This window comes from Rhinoraja longicauda, unplaced genomic scaffold (assembly GCF_053455715.1).
Source record: "Rhinoraja longicauda isolate Sanriku21f unplaced genomic scaffold, sRhiLon1.1 Scf000056, whole genome shotgun sequence".
Lineage (NCBI taxonomy): Eukaryota > Metazoa > Chordata > Chondrichthyes > Rajiformes > Arhynchobatidae > Rhinoraja > Rhinoraja longicauda.
In genome coordinates, this window is record NW_027601274.1 from 13,529 (window position 1) to 29,939 (window position 16,411).

At 47.1% G+C, this 16,411-nt stretch overlaps 1 protein-coding gene across 1 annotated transcript; it reads right to left on the minus strand.

Moving 5' to 3' along the window:
• Positions 1-10,177: 10,177 nt before the first annotated feature.
• On the minus strand, positions 10,178-10,999 carry LOC144612523 (uncharacterized). The gene has a single exon (XM_078432111.1). It carries the CDS (start codon positions 10,997-10,999, stop codon positions 10,178-10,180), a length of 822 nt encoding a protein of 273 aa, XP_078288237.1.
• Between the last annotated feature and the right edge of the window lie 5,412 nt (positions 11,000-16,411).

The window sequence follows — 16,411 nt, forward strand, 5'->3', positions numbered from 1 at the left end:
CTCTTATGCATTTATTGGACGGAGTTTGGCTGGCTGTTAAATTGTGTCGCCACATAATGAGAACAGTACAGTGAAAAGATGATGCTTTCACAAGCTTAAAGGAAGGGATGTAATGTTTCATTTCACTACACATTTATGTGTATGTGACAAATAAACAACTATTGACTATTGATTATTGACTATTGGCTTCCTTATCTCCGTCTACTATTTCATGTTTACATTTACCATCCACCCTTCAACATATTCCTGGACACGTCTAATTTTACTTTGCCGAAACCCACGAACATCTTCTGCACCTGGTCAACGAGAGTTGCCAATTGTCACATTCAAGCACCCTTTCGTTTCCTTGTTCAATTCCAATCAAAATTAAGTAAGAAAGGATATTAATATTTTCTTCCACAGTTCCTTCCTTGTTGATCTTTATGATCAACACTTATATTATTATAAGAAAGGATTTTAATATTTTCTCTCCTTGATCAGTTGCAAAAATGGAGGCATACGTGTCCGAATATAATTTTGGTTGGAACCCGTCCTTGGGCTTGCAAAGGGATTCCTCCTTCTGCAGGCGAAGGGATATGGGCACAAACCCAACATTCTAATCAGATAAGGAAGCCTGTTTTTCTTTCAGCTGCGAGTTCACTGTGTTCTGTGTGAACGTTGTTAGTTGAATTTCATACTCCAACTTCTACCTTCATCCTGTTTCTCATAACTAGATGCTTCTCTTTGCTCTCATGTCCTCTATGACCCCATATAAAGTTACTATATTCATAAGTATTTAATACTATAAATATAGTTAATAAAGAATATGTCTACATTTTGACACTTTTTTATCACTACAACATTTTACGGTTCTTGCGTTTCCTTCTCCTGGAGGGTTCTGTCTCAGTGATGCAGTTTACATCTGGTGGCATGTATCCAATCAGGTTTTTCTTTAACTTTTACTGCTGTTCGTGTTGTTAGCAGCACCACATATTGTCCTTTCCATCTAGGAGAGAAAGAATCTTTGTTTATTGCTCGCACATAAACCAGATCTCTGGGTTTTAACGGGTGCTTTTCTCATAGATTTTACCAATCGTTTCACACATGGCTTGAGCATATCTTATTGAAATTAGTGCCACCTTCTCAGGAGTCATCGGTGGTCATGTTTCTGTTGTCATAGGTAGCCCCATCAAAACCTCGTGAGGTGTTAGGCCCGTGTTTCTATTTTGCTGATTTCCCAGGACGTACATCACAATGGGCCATGGCGTCTGGCCACAACAATCTATTTTACTGGCATACTTTGCTAAAGTAGCTTTTATCCCTCAATTTACTCTTTCTGCCATCCACGAGGACTGTGGTTGATATGGTATGCGCGATTTCTATTGGGAGCCAAAAGCCTTTGACAAGTTCTGAACTAATTTACTTGTGAAATGAGTTCCTCTGTCACTGTTTATACTCATGGGTATCCCGGATCTTGGTATTATATCTTTCATTAAAATATTGACTACAGATTTGCATCATCCCTTCCATCCATCTGGAGAACATATCAACTATGACCAGAATGTACTTAAAAACCTTTGCTGCGGGTATATGTACAAAATCAATTTGCAAATTCTCAAAAGGCATTTCAGGTTGTGGTAGGTGTTCAAATTTTACAGGCGTCTTCCCTGTATTATTTTGTTGATACACCAGGCATGTTCTTGAAACTTTATCAATTATGATTGTTATCCAAGGTACATACCATTGTTGGGACAATGCGTATGCCATCCCCCCTTTTCCCATGTGAGCCCGTCTATGGGCTAGGCGAGACAGGGGCTAAAATATGCTCCTGGGGGAAACTACACGACCATCAGGGTGGACCCAGACAATGGGGTCTTGATAACACCCTGCTTTGCTCCAGGAATTCATTTCCTGGAATGATACTAGGCTCTGGGCATCCTGTAACTGGGTTACATCAATGCTAACCGGGAGCATCCTTTGTGCTGCAGACTTAATTTTAGCCGCTTATAATTGCGGGGTTTGCCTGAGGGCAATCTGGCTACATAATCAGCTAATCTGTTTCCCTTTGATGCATCATCATCCGATGATGTATGAGCCTCGCATTTAATAAATGTAATCTGCCGTGGCAATTGAATAGAATCCCATATATTTAAGACCAGTTTATCATGCTTAATAGTCTTTCTTATTAATGTAATGAATCCTCTATTTTTCCATAACTGCCCAAAGTTTTGTACAACCCCAAACGCATAGCGAGAATCAGTGTAGATATTAGCACTTTTATCTTTTGCCAATATGCAGGCACGAGTCAGGGCATACAGCTCAGCTACCTGAGCAGACGTTCCGGATGGTGAAGCGTATGCCTCCAGCACTTGGTGTGGTGTGACCACCGCATATCCTGCTAATAATCTGGGATCGCTAGGTCGGTGTGAAGAGCCATCAGTAAATAGGACCAGGTCAGGATTATCAATCGGATGACTCTGTAAGTCCAGCCGGAGAGTGGCAGTGGCTTCTACAAGCAATAGACAATTATGGGCATATCCTTCTTCTGGCAGTGGTACAAAGGTAGCTGGATTTATAGCAGTTGATTGCTGATAAGTATAGTTGGGGTGTGACAAACGGATAACTTCATAACCTGTTCTTCTAGCGGCTGTGAAATGTTGTTTGGCTGCAGAGTTCAATAATAACATCACGGCATGAGGAACAGTCACTACACATGGGTGATCAAGAACGATGGGGATTGTGTTTTCTATCATAGCCGTTGCCACTACAGCTCTCGAGCAGGCTGGCATGGCATTTACTGCAGTTTGTAAAGCCACGGAATAATAGGCTACCCGTCTTTTTCCCCCTCCGTGTTCTTGAATCAGGACTCCAGTCGCAAACCACTTTGATTCATTTACATAAAGTTGAAAGGGCTTTTTATAATTTGGCAATCCCAGGGCCATAGCGTTCTTTAGATTAGATAGATAGTAAACCATAGCGTTCTTTAGATTTCTAAACGTCTGGTCTCTTTCTGCAGTCCATACTACTCTGGAGGGCTCAGTCTGCAAGGTGGCTGAACGTAATGCTGCATCTAGTTCCCTGTAGTCATGGATCCATTGTCTGCAGTAACCCACCATGCCAAAGAAGGAGAGAATGTCCTTCTTTGTCTTCAGGACCGGGACGTTCTCTATTGCCTTTATTCTTTCTTTTCCAAATCTCCTTCTGCCCTCCTGCAGCTGGAATCCCAGATACTGTACTCTAGGCTGACAGAACTGTAATTTTTCCTGGGATAATTTATGCCCTCTTTCTGCTAAATGTTGCAGCAATTTAATTGAGGCTTCTTTACAATCAGGACCTGTCACAGAGGCTACCAAAAGGTAATTGACATACTGGATCAAAGTAGACCTTGCTGCTAATTGACATTCCTCAAGACTATTTTTCACCGCTGCTGCATATACGGCCAGGCTTTCTGTATACCCCTGGTGTAGCCTAGTCCAGGTGTATTGTTGATCTTTGTAGGTAAAAGCAAACAGGAACTAGTTGTCTTTATGCAGGGGTATGGAGAAAAAGACTGAACATAGGCCAATTACTGTAAAGGTGTCGGCTTCCGCCGGTATAGATGGCAGAATAATATTGGTATCAGGCACTAAAGGAGCAATCGGGATCACCATTGTGCTAGTAGTTCTCAGGCCTCGGTTGGCAGAATGGAAGTATTACACGGACTTTGCGTTTTCATTAATACTTCTTGTTGTAATAAATAAATGATGACTATAGCTATCCCTTCTTAAGTCTCCGGGGTCAGTCGATACTGTTTTAAACATGGCAAGGCAGCACCCTTTTTAAAGCGGTATGAACATTGATTTCTCTAACTTTAGATAGCTCCTCTGTCCCTCTCTTTCCCCTCCCCTTCCCAGCTCTCCTGCTGTCTTCCTGCCTCCAACTACACCCTTTCTTTGCCCCGCCCCCTCCCCTGACATGAATCTGAAGAAGGATCTCAACGTGAAATGTCACCTATTCCTTCTCTCCTGAGATGCTGCCTGACCCGCTGAGTTACTCCAGCATTTTGTGATACCCTTTTTTAAAGTCACTTTATGTTCAGGGGCTGAACGCACTCGCCCCACATGATTCTTATGCTTTGCCCATAGTTCAGAGGGTACTTGGACCAGAGCCATTGGCAACCTTGACGGATCCTCAGTTGGTGGCTGTTGCTTTTCAAAAATAGTGTCCCATTCCTTTCTGACCCATGTGATCTTTCCTTCTGTGTCATTAAAGAAGTCAATCAGGACCTCTCCTTTTGCCATTGGTAACTTTAAAACATGAATTGACTGTTTGTCCTTCAGCCTTTTAAAAAATAATTTCTCCTATTTCCTTCCCTGTTGCTGGAGGTCAGGTGTGACTCAGAAGTGTCTCCCATCTCCAATCGATCCCTTTGGTTTTTAGAGAGGTGGACCATTATTACTAATCCCGGGACCCCAAAAAACAAATAAGGGGTGACCGCTAATTGTTCGATGTTATTCAACCAGGGGGAGACTATTTCCTGGTACCCGGCATTAGGGAGGCGCGTGTATAATGCAGTGCAATGTGTTCGCTTATGTTCTTGGCTGGTTTCGACAAGATACTGTAAATACCGGCCTTTTAAATCCTGCACTCTTTGCAGAGCACAACGGATTTGATTAACCAATTGACTGTACGGATTGCTACTCAATTGGCAACAATATCGGATGGGCATCTTTTACCCTTGTTCTTCCTCCTTAATTAAATTTAGCAATTGATGTGTGTGCATTTGAGGGGGTTCCATAAACATGCCGACTGCAGTACAGTGTAAGACTGCTCCCAGTTTGCAGAACTTGTCTTCCCAGTAACGGGAGTGGCGCTGTTCTAGAGATTATAAAAGTGTCAGTAAGAGGCTTGCCATTTACCTGCACACGAGTGGGTTCTGATAATGGTTCTATCATGGGGACACCGGCAACCCCAATAGTATTACTATTTGAATTACTGACGGGGATGTCCACGGAGGGGAGGGGGGTGGGGGCACAGAGGACATAGTGTCTCCGGTATCGACCAGAAGGTCTAAATGGCAGTCAACTATCTTGCCTGCAGCTTTGGGTTCTTCTTCTGATTTAGACAATCTGATCACAGCCGCCTGTACCGCCTTACCTCTGCGGCATCCCTGTGGTGATGGATTAGGATTACCGGATAGGAAGGGGTTACTGAATGAGAAGGGGGCCGGGCCTGGATCCCTTCCCTGTTGCTGTGGGGAACGTCTGCAATCTCGAGCCCAATGCCCCATTTTAGCACATCTCCAGCATCTGCCTCGTGTTATATCTTTTATTTGCCATTGTCCCGTTCCTCGGCCCCTACCTCGACAACTTTTTCCTCTTCCCCAGCCCCCTTTCCCCGTGTAATACTGGCCCGATGGTTTGGTTTCGGTTCTCTCGCTTGGGCAAACAGCCATTCCCTCTCCATGTTCACAAGCGCTGTTATCACATTATCCCATGGCTTATTTTGCCATTCTAGATTAACCAATTAAGAAATACATTGGGCTTTCTTAATAATAATAATAATAATTCATTTATTTTATATAGCGCCTTATCGGGTGCTCAAAGCGCCTTACAAAAACAATCAACATAAAAACAAACAGACAAACTATCCTAACGGAAAAGCGGCGAATAAACAACGCCAGCGACCTCTCACGTCAGGGTCCGGCAGTAGACAACAAAAAGCACAGGACACACAGATACAATTTTTACACAAACAGCCATCACAGTGATTGCTCTAGGCATACCCTCACTGTGATGGAAGGCAAAGTCTTATCTCCTCCTCATTCTTCTCCCGTGGTGCCACGAGGTGATCGAGGCTCCCAACTTTATGAAGCCCCCACCGGGTGATGGAAAGTCCCAGGGCCGAGCCGAGCAGGCCAATGAAAGTCCTGAGCCCCCACCGGGCGATGGAAAGTCCCAGGGCCGAGCCGAGCAGGCCGATGAAAGTCCTGAGCCCCCACCGGGCGATGGAAAGTGCTGCGGCCGAGCCACGCAGGACGATGAAGGGCCCGCGGGCGGGTCGATCATACCTCGCACTTCGGGACGGTTGAAGCTGCTACGGCTGGAGTTCCCAAAAGCCGGTCGCCAGCCAGGGACCTGCGAGCTCCCGATGTTGCGGTCTGCAGGGCCCACGGCCGAAGCCTCCGAGATGGTAAGTCCCAGGCCCTGCGACCGGAGTCTTTGAGGTCGATCCCAGCTGGAGGCCTCCGACTCCACGATGTTAGGCCGTAGCGCGAACGGAGATACGACACGGTAAAGGTCGCATCTCCGTTGAGGAGGAGATTTGAAAAAAGGTTTCCCCCAACCCCCCCACCACCCCCCACATACACAGAGTTAAAAATAAAACAAAACGTACATTAAACGATGACAGACAAAAAAACAAAAAAAAAGACAGAGAGACTGCCGGTGAGCCGCAGCTGCAGAACACAGCCACGCCCCCTTTCAATTTAAGGGATCTGGAGCTTTGGCAACCACGGCTCTAACTTCAGCTGGGGTCCAGGGTTTCAACACGGGGACTTCTCCTATCATAGTACGGGGGGGGGGGGGGGGGGGGTAGGGGACGACTACATCAGTGACTCGGACTTAGACTCTTCCTCAACATTCATCATCTGGAGCTTTGTTTGCTCATCCTTCATGATATATTTTTGATATCTCCAAGATCGTGTATCAGGTCCCTCTCAGAGGTACTATCTGCTTCTGACAGACTTGTCGGAGGAGCTATGGCTCCTTTACTGATGGACTGATCCACACGAGACCCCAAAGGTAGAAACAGAGCCTCAGCACCTGACGGGGCAGCGGCCTGTTCTCCTTCTATACACGCCGGGTTATACGGAGGTTGTCGCGGGCGAAATGCAGTCGCCATCATCAACAGATCATCAAATTCATCCTCTACTGGGGGTGCCTTCTCCACAGGGAGTCAAGTCAAGTCAAGTCAAGTCAATTTATTTGTATAGCACATTTAAAAACAACCCACGTTGACCAAAGTGCTGCACATCTGACTAGGAAAAAAAGAAACATACAGTGGCAGGCAGCCAAACACAACGGCGCGGCCATCTTGAACAAAATGTTAATTCAATCACCCACAGTCCAACAATAAAAGCACTAAACAGGCACCCAAATAACACAACCCCAAAACCCCCCCAAAACACAGTCCAACAATAGAAGCATTAAATAGGCATTCAAATCACACACCCTAAAACCCCCAAAAACACAGTCCAACAATAAAAACATCAATCAGGCACTCAAACCACCCAACCCCAAAAAAACACACAAAAAAAGAAACATCCATCAAAGAAACATCCATCACAGTGAGTCTCCTCCAGTCCTCTCCTCACTGTGATGGAAGGCCACAATGTCTTTCCCTTCTCCCGCTGTCCTCGCTCCCGCAGCCTCCGAAGACGGCCGGCTCCGCTGATGATAAGTCCGATCCGGGGCGGGCGAACACGCTGCTGCTGCCGCTGTTGTTGCACGTCGGGGCGGTCGTGGCTCCCGACATTGAAACCCCCGCCCAGCAGAGAAATATCCCGCGGCCATCTTAGGCCGCGCCGGACGGTGAAATGTCCGCGCCCCAAGCCCCGCGATCCGGGGCGGGTGAACACGCTGCCGCTGCCGGAGCTCCCGATGTCGGCATCCACGCGGCCCGAGCCTAAGGCGAGTCGCAGCCGCTCCCGCAGCCTCCGAAGACGGCCGGCTCCGCTGATGGTGAGTCCGATCCGCGGGCTCTGCGAACCAGAGCCCTGGAGGCCGCCAGCTCCAGGAGTTGGGCCGATGGTAGGCCGCAGCAGGAACGGAGACACGGCCCAGAACACAAAGGTCGGGTCTCCGTTCTGAAGGGACACATATTTATAGTGTTACAGTTTCCCCCTCCCCCCCACATACACACATAGTACACAAACACAAAAACACCACATCACAACTACAATTAAGACCAAAAAAAACCCCAACAAAAACACAAGACAAATGGACCGCAGGTGAGCGGCAGCTGCTAGGGCAGTGCCGCCATTTTGTAGTACTGGGGGTATATTGGGGGTATACTGGGAGTCGGGGGTATATTGCTGCCACTTCCTTTGGTATTATAGGCACAGGTCCCTCATTTCCCTCTTTCTGCTTAACACATTTTCCCTCCTCCAGGGGCTGGTGTCTTCTCTCCATCCCCACCCATTTCCTTATTATTTCTATCAATTTTAAAGGTATACCCAGCACTCCAAATATAACTAATAACACTGCCACTGCAAATATTAATTGTGTTCCCATCTCGCCAATCCATTTCTTTTTTAGAAATGAGTAGGACAGAGATAGCTTATAGCTTCCCCCATCCGGCCAATCTCCATTTGACCGATCAGCTGGATTACCACAAAAAATTACCACACATTGGTCATCTCCGTTGTTTTTTATTACCAGATCTGCTGGCGATCCCGGTGGAACAATGGGATCTCCTACCTTTTCCCGGTGTCTTATGGTCTTTTTTAAATCACCTTGGCAATGTTCTCTCTTATCTGCACCTTTCCCTCCTGGACGACCTGTTTCTTTTCCTCAAGCCTCCCTCTATCAGTAGGATCAGATTTCTCCGATCGACTACTATTGCTTCCCATATTCTTTTCACAAGTCTTTGAAACAGAAGTTAGGTTTCCGCGGACAACTTGTTATAATATACTATTATATTATATTCGTTTACTTATTTATCTATTTATTTTCTTCTCTATGTTCTAGTAATCCCTGTAAATCGTCTTTGAGTGTTTGAAAAGCGCTATATAAATGTAATGCATTATTATTATTATTCACTCCGTCCGCAAACCTCGAAGACACGTTTCAATTTTTAAAGCGCGCATTAAGGCACTTGCTTCAATTTATCTTCTACGCCCAGCGTGAGTAAATTAATCTTCTCCGCATTATTCCACCTCTTGGCTCTTGGCTCAGCGTGAGTCTCCGGCCAGACAAGCCAGGTTGTCCGGGGGCTCTCCCTCCTCTCTGGGAAGACCCCCCCCCCGTCCCCCTTTCGTTCATGGCCATTTTATCATTCCCTTTTATTTCCCACTTGTATTCGTTCGAATCCCGTTACATTTGGGATCCTGCCAACGACGTCAAATTCTGTGGAAGAAATTAATTTTGAGGGAATTAAACGAAAATACAAATCGGAGACTTTGCAGGTTTGCTTCGAGACTATATTGTACGATATCATGGAGAGATGGCGGCAGTAAACTGCCCACCAGTTCTCTGACTTCACAGCAGATTTAGCCGACAGTTATAGTGTGCACTAAACAACTTTTGTTTTTTGTAAGATACAACTTTCCGAAAATATGCTATCTACTAAATGGGAACCAATTATTTCATTAGTCATAACATTAATTTTGTTCGTGTCAACTTTATTTAACAACAGACGGATAATACAAGTCAAACACACTACAAGGGCATCTTGACATTATTCTGTCTTACATTTTAGGCGGACCGCGTCACCATCCCCTCGGGGTGGGGGTGGGAGGGGGTGGGGGTGGGGGGGGGGGTGGCTCAATGCATTCGGGTCATTGTCGCCAGTCACGGAGCCAGTTTGTTCACCGGTATCGAAGGGGGTAAACTTGAAACGATCATTTCACAAATCACAGATTCTCCACACAGATCAATCTCAACGTCGCCGAACGTTGCGGAATGAGGAATCGTTGTTTCCCACTACCTGAGGGAGAGCCGATCACTACTGCGTCCTCCCCTGAGAGAAGGGTGACCTCAGCAGCGATTAGGTTGTGTCACCCGTGTCCTTACCAATTCTCATTATTAGCATCCATATATATTCTAATTATTCTCATATATATAGACGCTCCATATCCCCTTTGAGAACCCGGTCCCCAGCACCATTCCATCCACCCAGCAACAAGGAGACAGTTATCAGAAGTGATTAGAATAGTTTATTCCCGGTCACTATGAACAACCTGTTTCCTGTGTGATTCACGTACAAGGTGATGTGACTGAGCGCTGTTATCCCGTGACTTACAATAAACAGTATTGCTACACTTGGACATGATTGAGATGATATTGTGTAGAAAGGAGTTGCAGATGCTGATTTGTTGGTTGTAAATGGCTGCTACTGAGTTACATAATTCGCACACCCGGATACCTCCTGAAAACGTCAGTTTAAGATGCGTACATCTGTTCAACGTTCTGCTATATTTATAACTAGACTGAGAATACTAATGTTTCAATGATATGATTAATTTCACAATGAAATTCACGGGGTATTTAACCACGTTCTTCAGCTCCTCTCGGAAATTTCTCTGGGTCAGGACATAAATACACGTGTTGGTGCAGGTACTCAGAACCTGGAGCATCAACGAAATTGTCGGAAGATCACTGTCTGCGAAGTACTCAGCGCCCAAAGCGCGCTCAGACACAGCATAAACAACCACTGTGCTCCACAACGCAATGGAACTGCCTGATATGCTGAAGAGTAAAACGATGGACTTCCTGCGGTTCTCCATCTCCGGGTCTTTGCCATTCTCTCCACTGTTGCGGCCCCGGAGCAATCTGCGGACTCTACCAGAGACTAGAATGTACCTGGCGGTCAGTGAATTGACCAACAAAAGAAAAACGAACGGGAGACAAGGAGTTACAATCAGGTAGAAGAACTCAAACGAAGTCCATGGAGGTGAAGTTAAGAAAGACTTTGTCCAGGCACAACCTCGGGGTTTATTGTCGCTGATATATGCTGACTCGAATGTAAAATACCACGGTACGTTTATTAAACAGCTCAGAGCGATTACGGTTCCGATAACAACACTCGCCGTTCGCTCGGTGCAATATTTTGTTTTCAGCTTCTGACAACAAATGGCCACAAACCGATCAAACGTGAAACCCACAGTAAACCAGACAGAGATTGTTGTGGCTGCAAAGGCCAGGGCCCAGTTGATGGAGCACACGGGGGTGATGGTGAAGAACGACAGTGGGAAATACATCACAAAAATGGACCTTATTATGACATCAATGATGAGGACCATGAGGTCGGCCGCTGCCATTGCCACCAGGTAGCGAGTGATGCATTTGGAGAGACCGCACTTTCCACGGGACAGGATCACAATCGTCACCAAGTTAACTGCAAAAGAACGAACGAAGGATGTTATCTGGTGATCACGAACAATACTCTGAACTGAAAGGATTTCCTAGTGACATTTACTACTGAGTTTCCAGAATAAATTAAATTACAAGACATATCAGCAGATAGATAATGAAAAGATACGCGGCCCGCACAGCTCTCGGGATCCGGGTTGGATCCTCTCCTCTGACTCGGGCTTTCCGTCGGTTCCCGCGCGAACGGATGCTTTCCGTCGTAGCACCAGTTACCTAATCCAATCGAGAGATCATTCCGTATCTTAGCTGGGTGCTCTAATTGACTTCGCAATGCAGATGACAAGTGTGCCAGTGGCGGTGCGTGGATCAGTTTGGGAGAATAATCTGCAGGCTCAAAGTAAATCAGAAGATAGCCGAGAGGCTGACAGTATTCCTCTTTGGGAATGGCAAATCTAGATAGACCGTTTGTCCTCCTTACCGAAAGATAAATGTCGTTATTGGAGCAAAATGCACAGATAGAGGTAGAGTCCTTCCGCGTGTAAACAGGCTCTTCGGCCCAGCTTGCCCATGCCTCATCTACTCTTGTTCCACCTGCGCATGTTTGGTCTAGATCCTTCTAAACCCTTCCTATCCATGTACCTGTCAAAAGGTTCAAATATTGGGCCGAAAAACACAATCGCCACAATTTGTGAAGACCAGAGTCTGTAACTGGGGCAATAACAATTCAATTTGAAATCGTCCAACAGTTTCCAGTCCTGCAAAGTTTCCACTAATTTCAAAGCAATCTTCAAAGGCTTCTTTACCCCGTTTTTTAGTTCTGGTCGCCACATTACAGGAAGGATGTGATGGCCTGGAGAGGGTACAAGGGTTTACGAGAATGATGCCTGGATCAGAGGGTATTGGTTACAGGTTGGATAGAATTGGATTGTTTGTTTCTGGAATGCTGGAGGATGCGGGGCGACCTAACAGAAGTATAGAAAATAGCAACCTTATTTCCAGGATAGGAAAACCAAATATTAGAGGGAAGAGATCTAAAATGTGAAGGGCAAAGCTGAAGGAAGGTGTTAGCGCCATTTTCTTAATACACAAAGGCTAAGTGCCCGGACGCTGCCAGGGTGGGGGCGTGGGTTGGTGTTTGGGCCAAGTCGAAAAGTGGTGTTTCAGAGACATTTGGATACGTAAATAGATTTGCAGAAAATAGAGGGATATGTGTTAGCTCAGGCAAATAGGAGTTGGCCTTGGCATCATGTTCGACACAGACATTGTGGACCGAATGGCCTGGTTTGTGATGGACAGTTCTATGATTTATATTTTGTTTAAAATAATTTCCTGTCACCACCCGACTCCTACCACTGGAACAACTTTGTATCTAATTCTTCCCAACTGGATCCTGTGTGCGATAACCTTCCAGGCCAGTCGACCATGCGGGACCCTGTGAAAGCCACGGCTAAAGTACACGTCAGCCATCATGCCCAGGTTAATTCCCTTGGTTATTTATTTGAAAAGTTGAATCATAGGAGGAGTTGGCTGCGCCTAACGGCTGCGGCTCTCTGGCAGTCTGTTGTCTTTTTTTCTTTTTTTTTGTTTGTGTCGGTGTTGGGATGGTTTTTGTTTCTGTTTTTGGCTGTGTATGTGTGGTGGGGGTGTGTGGTCGGGGTGTGGGGTGGGGTGGGGGGGGTGGGGCGGGGGGAAACCTTTCTTTTATTAGGTCTCTTCCCCGGGGCGCGGCTCGGCTGCGGGCCTTAACATTGCCGGCGCAGCTCGGCTGCGGGACGTTTCAGTGCCCGGCGCGGCTCGGCTGCGGGCCTTAACATTGCCGGCGCAGCTCGGCTGCGGGACGTTTCAGTGCCCGGTGCGGCTCGGCTGCGGGCCTTAACATTGCCGGCGCAGCTCGGCTGCGGGACGTTTCAGTGCCCGGTGCGGCTCGGCTGCGGGCCTTAACATTGCCGGCGCAGCTCGGCCGCGGGACGTTTCAGTGCCCGGTGCGGCTCGGCCGCTGGACTTAACATCGCCCGGTGCGGCCGCGGGACGTTTCAGTGCCCGGTGCGGCTCGGCCGCGGGACGTTTCAGTGCCCGGTGCGGCTTGGCCGCTGGACTTAACATCGCCCGGTGTGGCCGCGGGACGTTTCAGTGCCCGGTGTGGCCGCGGGACGTTTCAGTGCCCGGTGCGGCTCGGCCGCGGGACGTTTCAATGCCCGGTGCGGCTTGGCCGCTGGACTTAACATCGCCCGGTGTGGCCGCGGGACGTTTCAGTGCCCGGTGCGGCTTGGCCGCTGGACTTAACATCGTCAGCGCTGTTCGGCCGCGGGACGTTTCAGTGCCCGGTGCGGCTCGGCCGTTGGACTTAACATCGCCCGGTGTGGCCGCGTGACGTTTCGGTGCCCGGGGCGGCTCGGCCGGGGGGCCTTCCATCCCCTTGCGGGGGCTGTGCCTGTCGTTTGCCTCGGTAGGGGTCGAGCTGCCTGTCCGTGGGTGCGGGGGGAAGAGAGGGGAAGTTTTGTTGCCTCCATCACAGTGAGGGGGTGTTTGGAGTCACTGTGATGGATGTTTGTGTTGGGGTCGGGTGTCCTGTGTTCTTTTCTTTTTTGCTGTATTTTGTGTGACTGCTGAAATTTCGCTCGGTGTTGTGCCGAGTGACAATAAAGTGTTGTTATGTTATGTTATGTTATATTCTTGAGACACAGTTTCTCAGGAACAAACTCACGCTCCGTATTTATAATCAGTGTTTACCTTTCCAAATTCCGATGAGTCGTGTAGCACTGAATTCCCTCAGGCAAATTTGCTACCACCGATATCAGAATGACCCGCCTGCAGATCCGTGCATACATTCCACATAAAAGAAAGGCATCACTTCAAGGTCAATACCCAACATTGTGATTGGGCAGGGTCAACCGGCAGTGGGGACTGGGCAGGGTGAAGGTACAGTGGGGACTGGTCAGGGTGAGGTTACAACGGGGACTGGTCAGGGTGAGTTTATAGTGGGGAATGGGCAGGGTGAAGTTACAGTGTGGAATGGGCAGGATGTGGTGAAAGTGGGGAATTGGCTGGGTGACTGGCCAGTGGGGACTGGGCAGGGTGATGGTGTAGTGGTCACTGGGCAGGGTGATGGTGTAGTGGTCACTGGGCATGGTCAGCGGGCAGTGGGGACTGGGCAGAATTACGGTGCAGTGGGGACTGGGCAGGTTGAAAGTGCAGTGGAGACTCGGCAGCGTAAGGTGCAGTCACGTTTGGGCAGTGGGTACCGGGCAGTGGGTACCGGGCAGGGTGAGGTTAATGTGGGGACTGGGCATGGTCAACGGGCACTGGGCAGGTTGACGGTGCAGTTGGGACTGGGCCGGGCCAAGCCGCGGGCGGGATGAAGGTGCAGGGGGAAGGTGCAGTGCGGACTGTTTAGAGTAGGGTGTACAGCGGAGGGACAGACTGCACGTCAGGATAGATAACAGTGGGGAGTGAGCAACCCCGGGTGGCTTATCGTGCGGATTTCCATTGTAATGTTTTATGTCATGCTGATCAGGGAATTTGCGGGTTGACTATGGGTGATCTGACCTGGAAGCAAATGCTACAGTCAGAAGTGTTCTGTCGAATTACAGCAGATGTCCTGAAACTACAAACCACATTGATTGTTCCATGTACAACGCATTCAGTGTATGCCCACGCTGCAGTCCACACCCCGACCCACGCTCTCCACTCTGTCTCCAACGTTCTCGCACACTCCACCTCCATATTCCCATTTCCCATCAATACACTTTGTAGCGCTTCCATCCACCGCATTCTCCAGTTCCTTCCCCAGAGGGAGAGCTTCCCACAGCTCGGAAACAAGCCATTACACCCACCACAGCCAAACTGACATGGATGTACCCACAGAACCCGTAGTCCCCATGCCTTGGAGTTTCAAGTGTTCCTCTTGATGACTTTGGTGTCCCTGCCTCCGTCAAACTCTTTAGTAGCGTCCTAGATTCCGAGTCTGAATGAGAAGATACCACATCAGATTATTTCAAACATTTAATCTAAGGGGGCGTGTTCAATGCTTGGCTGAGTAGACATAACTTTTCAGCACTCCCAAAAACAAAGCCTTAAACTGCTAAAAAAAGACAAACTAAAGGAATCAAGTACTTTAAATTAAATCAGAAAGTATACAGAACGTACGGATGCCTTCCAAGAAAGTAAAAGGAGGAGTACAACTGCCACAGAAGCAAGCAAAGGAATCAAGAAAAAAAATCGAAGGTAGGCCCACAGCTCTGATGGAGCAGGGGACTAGATTTGGTGACCCCTCGGCAGGCGGTGAGTCTGGGGAGGGCTCCGGTACGAAGCTGGAGTCGGCTACTCCCAGCAAGCGCTCTTTGACTTGGGTCAAAATACGAGGGAGTCGCCGTGAGTTACCAAAAAGGCCCACTGTTTGCCGAGAGGTTGCTGATGTTGTGTCTGGAGTTTCGGACATGAGTGATGATGAGGTAACGGGAGACTCCACTAGCAGTGGAAGTGAAAATGAGGAAGAAGTAGAAAAGCAAGAAGATACAGAGACTAATATGAAAACGATGCTTCAAGAAATTATTAACAGGCTTAAGAAAATTGAAGGAGATAACAAATTAACGAGGAGAGATAACAAGAAATTTCATAAGACTTTGAAAAAAATGGAGGAGAAATTTCAAACAGTGACAAATAAAGTGGATAATATACAAATGGAAAATGAAATGTTAAAATCTAGAGTGGAAAAAAATGAAGACAGTATTACTGCTGCAGCAATTGAAAGCAAAAAGATGGCGGAGAAGTTGGATGCCTTGGAAAACTATAGCAGGAGAAATAATGTTAAAATTGTTGGTTTGCCAGAGGGAGTGGAGGGGGAAGACCCAATTAACTTTTTTCAAGATTGGATAGTGACCACTCTGGGAATAGATAAACAAGGTCGGATGGAAATAGAAAGACACATAGGGCTCTAAGACCGAAACCCTCAGCTAATCAAAAGCCAAGATCTGTGTTGATTAAATTTTTAAGATACCAAGATCGAGAATTGGTTTTCAAAACAGTCGGGAATAATATAAGAGAGGGAAAACCAATAGAACATGAAGGCACCAAAATAATCTTTTACCCAGACATCAGTAATGCCTCGTTGTGCAGAAAAAAAGAATTTAATAAGGCAAAAAATATTCTATGGAAGAAAGGCTATAAGTTTATTTTACTGCATCCGGCTACTTTGAAGATTATGATCAACACTGGAGAAAATAATTTTTTTAAAGACTTTGTCAAAGCAGAAGAGTATGCGGAAGAATTGCCATCGAGATATGCTTAAGAAGATTCATGAATGAATGATTATTAATAAGATCTGTATACTATAGAGGGGATTAACTGTATTAAGGATTGTT

Bases quoted from the DNA above. Each gene is read 5' to 3' on its own strand.
- LOC144612523 (XM_078432111.1), bottom strand. From the start codon at position 10,999: ATGGCAGCGGCCGACCTCATGGTCCTCATCATTGATGTCATAATAAGG.